The sequence below is a fragment of the Phlebotomus papatasi genome, chromosome 1 (genome assembly GCF_024763615.1).
Source record: "Phlebotomus papatasi isolate M1 chromosome 1, Ppap_2.1, whole genome shotgun sequence".
Classification (NCBI taxonomy): domain Eukaryota; kingdom Metazoa; phylum Arthropoda; class Insecta; order Diptera; family Psychodidae; genus Phlebotomus; species Phlebotomus papatasi.
Window position 1 is genome coordinate 89,671,457 of NC_077222.1, and position 8,594 is coordinate 89,680,050.

At 36.8% G+C, this 8,594-nt stretch overlaps 2 protein-coding genes across 9 annotated transcripts in view; one reads left to right on the forward strand and one right to left on the reverse strand.

Moving 5' to 3' along the window:
- The window catches only part of LOC129809656 (low-density lipoprotein receptor-like), a 287,351-nt gene that overhangs the window by 79,265 nt on the left and 199,492 nt on the right, over positions 1-8,594 (forward strand). The gene's annotated exons all lie outside the window — the stretch shown is intronic.
- On the reverse strand, positions 2,571-8,186 carry LOC129809689 (trypsin delta-like). The gene is made up of 6 exons (XM_055859715.1): positions 6,296-8,186; positions 5,995-6,203; positions 3,456-3,787; positions 3,204-3,244; positions 3,037-3,056; positions 2,571-2,943 (listed from the first exon to the last, which is right to left on the reverse strand). The coding sequence occupies exons 1-6, from the start codon at positions 6,342-6,344 to the stop codon at positions 2,809-2,811; spliced, it is 786 nt and encodes a 261-aa protein (XP_055715690.1). The 5' UTR covers positions 6,345-8,186; the 3' UTR covers positions 2,571-2,808.

The window sequence follows — 8,594 nt, forward strand, 5'->3', positions numbered from 1 at the left end:
AATATCTCCTAAACTATAAGAGATAGACCCCCCAAAGTTGGCATCAAAAAAAAAAAATTTTAGGCATATTTTGTATGCAAATCTTTAAACGCGAATATCTCCTAAACTAGAAGAGATAGACCCCCCAAAGTTGGCATCAAAAAAAATTTTGTTAGACATATTTTGTATGCAAATCTTTAAACGCGAATATCTCCTAAACTATAAGAGATAGACCCCCCAAAGTTGGCATCAAAAAAAAATTTTTTTAGGCATATTTTGTATGCAAATATTTAAACGCGAATATCTCCTAAACTATAAGAGATAGACCCCCCAAAGTTGGCATCAAAAAAAATTTTTTTTAGGCATATTTTGTATGCAAATCTTTAAACGCGAATATCTCGTAAACTAGAAGAGATAGACCCCCCAAAGTTGGCATCAAAAAAAAATTTTTTAGGCATATTTTGTATGCAAATCTTTGAATGCGAATATCTCCTAAACTATAAGAGATAGACCCCCCAAAGTTGGCATCAAAAAGAAATTTTTTTAGGCATATTTTGTATGCAAATCTTTAAACGCGAATATCTCCTAAACTAGAAGAGATAGACCCCCCAAAGTTGGCATCAAAAAAAATTTTTTTAGGCATATTTTGTATGCAAATCTTTAAACGCGAATATCTCCTAAACTAGAAGAGATAGACCCCCCAAAGTTGGCATCAAAAAAAATTTTTTTTAGGCATATTTTGTATGCAAATCTTTAAACGCGAATATCTCCTAAACTAGAAGAGATAGACTCCCCAAAGTTGGCATAAAAAAAAAATTGAAAACTTATGTTAGTTAATGACTGAAGGGGTGGATAGTAAAAAAAAAACATCCATGAGAAAAATGAGAAAGATGACTGGAAAAATGATGAAGGAAATTGCAAAAGTTTCCAAAGATGTCAAATAATTTTTCTGCAACATTCTTTGTGAGAATTTTCCAAGCTGGGTGATGGTAGCACTGTCACAAACTTAATCCATAAGAAAATTTTCATTGACACTAATTACTCAATTAGTTATGAAATAAAAAAAAAGAAAACGTAAATTTCTGTTTCAATTTGACGAATGATTTGCATAAAACATATGGATTAAAATCCCAAGAGTATCCAATTGAATTTACAATTCTTTGGTATAGTTTATCCAATTCATTTATTGTAATCTCATAATAAAAATTGGAGGTACAGAGCGGTTTGGGTGCTCTGCTTTCTTTGCTGGGCTCTTTCCTTTTTTCTGCCAGAGTCAATGCTTCTGGGGGATGGAAGAGGCTCGTGTAGCAGGGTGGCACACTGTGCAAATTGTACCCAGCATGTGGTAACTCTCACACCCTGCTCCTGGGGCCTCGGTATGGTATCTGAAACGATGCGGGGGCTGGAAGGGTAGCGGTGACTGTTGCGGGTTTGCTACCGGGGAGCGTAGCAAAGCTGGAGAGGTGTCGATGAACATACCAGAATTAGACCCGCTCCTCTGGTACTCAACAAGTAGCGGTATCTCCCTGGCGGGACCCTGGATTGACAAGCAATCCGGTGGGCCAGCTGGTAGTTCTCGTAGATTGCCCGAGATCACGTAGAAGCGTGATTTCCCTGCTCTGCGTCGTCCTCTGAACTTTTCTCTGTAGTGTCCAACAGATCCTTGGTTGCTCGAATTTCCTGTTCCGTCTGCATCCAGAACTCCTCCAAGGAGTTCCACAAAGGTTCTTCCCTATTCTCTGACGTCTCAGCCTTTGGAAGACACTGTTGGTGATATTTCAATCTCCTTGGTGCTGGAGTTGAATTCACACCTTTTTGCTTCACCGGGGAGGCAAAAGTAGCCCGAACCTTTAGATTGGAAAGCACTCTCTACTTCCGAGACTCTTCAGTTTGGTCACGTTCTTTCATGCGAATACTCTTGAAAACATATTTACGAAACAAAAGTTTTTGTACGTTACGCATAAACTGATCGTAAAAAAAGCGTGTGTACGCTGAAATTTCGGTTTTTTTTAGACCAATGGCTTCGCGCCGAGTTCTCGTACTTTCTTCTTAATTCCCTTCATTAGGCAGTTGACAAACCCATCTCCAAGGTAATGGATGGCTTTCTTCCACTTCCTCTAGAAATCCGGCAAGTTTTCGACTGTTTGACCCTTCTTCCTCACTCAGATTTGTCGTCAAAATTCCCCAGTATTTCTCAATCTTCCGGAGGAATTATTTCATGCACACGCTTTATTTATGAAAATGTAAATAAATCATCAAATTCCTTAAGCTATATTGGATATGAAAAGTGACTAAGTAGTTTAATTTAAATGAGCTACTCACTAACTCTATTTGATATCAATATGCGAACGTACATTTGGTCGTAAAGACTTTGTAAACATTCTTGGCACACTATACCCAAAGGGAAATTGTATTTATTTTACCTTGTATCGTGTTTCTTTCAAAGGTATTTAATAAAAGTTTTTCCCATAAAAGCTCTTTTCCAAATCAATTAAATTTCCAATAAATGGGGGAAATGAGTGTAACATAAAAGTCCGTTGGTTTGAACAAGGGATGGGCGTGTGGTGGGTGGGATGTAGAAAAGAAAGTAATTTTTTTCTCTCAATTTCTCTGTATTTCCTTATGTCTCCCCCGGTAGTTCTTTCATCCTGGTATACCTATTATTGACTCTCCACATCGTATTAAAAAGCTCTTTGCTTTATTGTGCAGAAAAAGAGAGGAGGAAATCACGTGGAAGGGGTTGAAAGTGACGAAAAAAAATGTCAACAAATTGAATTTGTTGAGGAAATGATGCGGGAATGGGATGCAACATAGAGTGTACATTTTTTTTTAGATTCCTGTGTGATTTCTGATGAAGTCCCTCACACCGGGATAAGCGATATTTGTGTTGACACCTGGCCAGCCTTCCCAGGCACATCCATTGCCCCAACTGACTAATCCCACAAGTCTGTTGCTAGCGTCAGTCTAGAAGAGAAATGTACAGAGTTGATTTTTCAGTCAGATCAATTAATATTAAAAAAAAACAGTCCGATTGGTCTGCAAATTCAATAAATTTACCAATGGTCCACCGCTGTCACCTGCAAGAAATGTGAAGAGGAGAATTAGATAGAGAAATATTCGGTGAGGGATTATGAAGAGCGCAAGTTGAACGTGAAATGGTTATGAATTGTCTGTCATCATTTGTAATGGGTGTTGAAAAAGAATTGTCGCATTGAATATCGTACCTTGGCAGGAATCACGTCCATATTCTCCAGCACAGAACATACTAGGAGAGAAAAGATAAGAGGGTATGAGTTTTCAGATGAGATATGAGAGCGAGAAATTTATTGAATGGCACAAGCATCATGATAAATTGGCAGTTTCTCTTCGCATCTATTTAAATGATTCTTTTTTTTCTGGTGGTTTTGGTTCGGTGTGAAGGAAGAAGGTTTAGGGTATGGGAAATCTCGACAGGGAGATCGATGGTGATTTCTTACTTGTCTCGAATGTAGTAACCATATCCTGCATCTGCGCACACTTGACGGTCTACAACGGGAATACTGACAAACTGGAGGATTTGGGGTCCTATACCCTGCCATTCCAGAGCACCCCATCCGGCCACAAAGACTCGTTGTGGAGGAAGGGGTTCAACGTCCGTTAGGGGTATTGGTCTGATGTTAGGTCCTCCCATAACTCCCTCTATTTCGGCAACGGCCACGTCGAAATCGTACATTGATTCAATGTAGTATTGAGGATGCATGATGTAACGGATCATTCGATGAACCTGACCTCCAGTATCGTGGTAGCGAGAACCGATCCTTACAGTCATCTGTCCGGATTGCAAAACAAGTTTATTAGGTGCTTCTTTTTTAGTAGAATTTCATGGATCAAAGAATTTTGAGGCTAGGCTTCTAATCTAATCTAACCGAAGAAAAGAATCCGTAAAGAATAAAACATGGGAACGACCTTTGGTTCTTTTTCACTTTCTGAAAAGGTTCAAAACCTTCGTTTCGGAAGCGCTTTCCTCAGGTATTAGATGGGATAGAAAATGTCACGAAGGTTATTGTTGTCTATCCCAATAATTCCCATACTCGAGAAAGGAGTTACACCCAAACGAAACATCGGTTTTGAGAAAGTAGAGAAGAAACCAAAGATAAGTCCCGTGTTTTCTTCACTACGAAATAAACTCATTGGGCCGAAACTATTCAGTAGCAAAAAAGATTCATTTCCAGTACCAAAAAAGATACAGTGGTATCAGTTCTTGTTTGAATTAACGGTGATATTCAAAAACGGAGAACTGAAGGAGTCACGTATTTTCCAACCCCATCGGAGGAAATAACCATCACGATAATGATCAGTATCTTCGACCGTTAACTGGGTTAATAGTTATCGAATAAGTCGGTCTTGCAATTTGCATTTTGAATGGTTTTAAACTTTTCATATTACATTTACATCCTCTTCAGATAATTTGGGTGGTCTGATACTTCCGTTTTGAAACGGGATCCAGAAAGCCCGAAATACTTTTGGCTCATAAAGGAACCAGAAGTAGAATAATGATTCTGGTTGAACAATTATAACTTAATGGCACAGCAATTGTGAACAAGCCAAGTCCTAGTCCAGGAAGTCCTAATTGGTATTTTCGATCAGTCGTAAGTTTAACTGTCTATTTGGATTTGTTGGACTTATTTACTGGTATCTTCTAGCCAGTATTATTTAACACGGGTTTAACCATATGGCTTAAATCTTTTATATAAATATCTGTCAAGTTTTTTTTTTGGAAAAGTTTGACTTATAATTATTAAGTATAAACGATCTATTAGATCTGGAAAAACTAGTAAAATTGCTTTCTACTTAGGATTTTATGACCTTCGGGAATTGGACTGAACCTCTAGTCTGAAAACCGTTTCCGAGTTTGGAAATACTTTAACGTTTCTTTAAAGCCAACTGCAAATACTAGAGATCATAATTTCGATAAATCTACGTAAAAATTTGTGTATTTCTACCAATCACTCTGCTCGTGTAATCACGATTCAGATGTCGGTGGCCCTAATACGGGCTTCAGATCTAACGCTTAGCCATCTGGCTTAACTTCACTAATTACTTATCAGGCACGATTTTTTAGGAAATTGTTGTTTAGGATTAGATATTAAGGGCAATTGATGCATTAGATTTTGAAAAATCAATAAAATTGCTTGTTATTTAGATTTTTGAGACTGAAGTGGGCATAAGGATAACCCAGATTGAAGGCCGGGTTAAGAAGTTGAGCTATGAAATAACTAAACTGCTACTATTTAATTTTAAAAGTTACTTTAAGTTTGTTCAAATTAATCCAAAAATCTTGCTTTTTAATTATGTCGTAATGGCAAATAATGTAACACGTCGTGTATCTGGTTTAACTGGCCCTTGTTACGTCATCTCTTGCACACGGTTATATTCAAAGAAGGTCGTTACTACCAATATGTTAGGATTTAAGAATGGTTTTGAACTTCTCCAAGTTCGTCTACAAAGCCATTCAATTCCAATCAGTTAAGTCGTAATATCGATAATTGTGCGTAACAGGACGTCTGAAGGCTTAAGTAAGGTCACTGCTAAATTGTTTTGCTGTTATCAACAAGGCAACGCAACGTCTCACCACCGGGTTTTGATAGAGTTGCCCTAATCACGTTATTGATAGTGCAAGTCCAATGTAATTCCACTCTTAATGAAGTCAACGAACACTTTCAACACGTGTTAAGGTGGAGATCTTTGGAGATCGTCTGATGCAACCTTGATTAGGGCTTGCTGAACTTTAACCATTTGAGATTTTTTTTAAGAAACCTTATTCTTATTTTGAGCTTTCACAGTCTTTAAAACAAGGCACTTGATCTTTTATTTAGTCACTTAAAAATCGCACTAAAAGCCTATCCGATCTTTGATATCACTATAACTTTTGTTTTAAGTGCGCGTATAATCGTAATAGTTGGCAGTAGTTTATTTTGTGTTTGAATTGGGGATGCAAATGTGAGTTTAAGAAGGACACTAAAAGTTGCACATTACGTAAATAGCTGAGAGTCCCTCTGGGCAATGGGCAGCAGTGATGAGCCAGTGGTCTGAGATGACAGAACCACCACAGAATTGACCGTATCCATCATACTGAAGTGCTCCAATCCATGGAAACTGGCCTACGGCAGCATCTTCTCCGCCTACAATAAAGCTGTCTGAGGGAGGTCTTGGGCGACTTTGGCGTCGGGGTATACTGTATCGTCCTGAAAGGAAATATTGTTGAGGTATATAGGGGGGTTGTTTGGAAGTTTTGGCATTGTGATGAAAATATGCTGTATGCAGATGGTATACTCACCTTCGACTGCCAAGAGGCCACAAAGGAGCAGCAGAACGGTAACTTTCATAGTTGTAAGAGTGACTATGTTCAAATAACCACACTGTCATGTGTACCTGGGACTTTTATAGAGTTTTGCTTCCCTTGTTATCACCGGTGTTAATTTGTGAACAATTTGCCAGAGAGAGAGAGATATTTCTTCGAAATGCCCACAAAATTAAGGCCTCAAAATGCCATGCTACGTTGTATCAAAGTTCTGACGGTATGGGGCTATTTTTGGAGCCAAGCAAAGGATGAAATAAATCATTCTCATCCAGAGCTTCAAGAAAATCTCGTCATAAATGTCGGAATCCTCGTCTTTAGATATTATTAATTGCTGTAATACAATTACTTGCACTGATACAGAAGTCACTTTTCCGTTTCATTGTATCGCAAGTCTTAACTCAATTTCCTTCAGTTAACTGTTTGAAATGGAACAAAAAAACCCACAATCTTTATGAGGTCTCTTCTACGGCATGAATGAAAAATTACGTTATCCATTATCGGAAGATTGACAGAGTTCAGGTAATATAGAGGTGTGTTTGACAAGGGTAAAAATTTTCTGAAATTAATTTCAACAAGTTCAGAGAACATGAGAGTGATGGCTAGAAGTCTCATGAAAATGTGAACCAAAAGAAAATTCAATAGAGGGAAAAGGGTTGATAAAACTTTTCCACTGATTTCTTTTACTTTCCCATAAAATCTTTAGAAATGGAATAAAGATGTATTTTATGAGGTGAATTTCTTTTCCTTCTACACTAGATTTTATTACAAAGCTCTCTTAATTACTCAAAGTTTCAATGGTACTTATTGTTATAGTGCAACATATGGAAAATATAGTTTTGTTTTTCAATTTAAACTTTTAGTCCCAAAACACAAAAAACTGATTAAGCTGCTTAATACGTATTTGATGGATTATTATTCATTTATTATTCATTTACATTGTTGTACAATCAAAATACTTTTGCAAACTCCAATTATTTAACCGCTGTTAATTTGTGATTTTCAACATTTGCTGTATGTATATTTTTAGTTAATTTCCAAGTAAATGATGTGTTAGTGCATGGGAATAGTTTATAATTCATTCATTTATATTTGCAAATTTATAATATTTGAATTGTTATTAATATAAAATGAATGGAAAGCGCGGATTTGATTGTATTTAATTAACAAACATGTTGTAAAAATAATTTTAAATTTGGATTTGTATAACTGAGTAGTAAAAATTGAATTTGGTCAGTAAACTACTGATAAAATTTGGCAGTATAGAATTTTATGACACCTTTTAAACCAGGAAAATTTCATGAAATCAAAATACACATCGTTTTCCCAGTCGTTTTGCATATGTCAATCTTATTATTTGACATTCAAAATTAAAATAAACTAAATTTTATTTGCTGTGATGGTCAAAAGATGAAGAAGAGTGCGAAAGAGTTAGATAAAAATATAAAAATCGATTGAGAAAAAAAGAGAGTGATGTGAATTTGGATTTAATGAAGTTTTTCTGATTTAAAAGGTGTTCCGAAGGGGTCCTGATCAAAAAACCGAAAGCCAAAATCTCGAAAAGACCAAAATCTCGAATTGATCGAAATCCCGCATAGTTAAAATCCTGAATTGGTCAAAATCCTAAAAAGCCATAATACTACACGGTCCAAAATCCCAAAAAGTCAAAATCTCAAAAAAGTTCGAAATCCCGAAACGACTAAAATCCCGAAAAACAAAATCTTATACGCCAAAATACCGGAAGCTCATAATTCTGAAGGGTCAAAGTGTCGAAAAGCCAAAATCTTGAGAGCCAAATTTCCAATGTGAAAATCCCGAAATGACGAAAAGTCCGAAAGGACCAAAACCCAAAAAAAGTCAAAATTCCAAAAAAATCAAAATCCCGATTGTCAAAGTCCGAAAGGGTCACAATCCGGAAAAGTCAAAATCTCGAGAGGACCAAAATTCCGAAAAGTCAAAATTCCGAATGTCAAAATCCCAAAAACGACCAAAATTCCGAAAATCCAAAATCCCGAGAGGACCAGTATTCCGAAAGGCAAATTTCTGTACGCCACTATTCCGAAAGGGTCAAAATAGCAAAAAGCCAATATCCCGAAAGGGCCAGAATTCTGAAAAGTCAAAATCATCCCGAATGTCGTAATCCCGTACACGAAAATTCCGAAAGGGCCAAAGTTCTGAAATGCCTAAAACTTGAAAAACCAAAATCCCGAAAAAACCCAAAACCCGAAACACAAAATCCCGTACGCCAAAATCTCAAAAAGGTCAAAATGCCTAATTC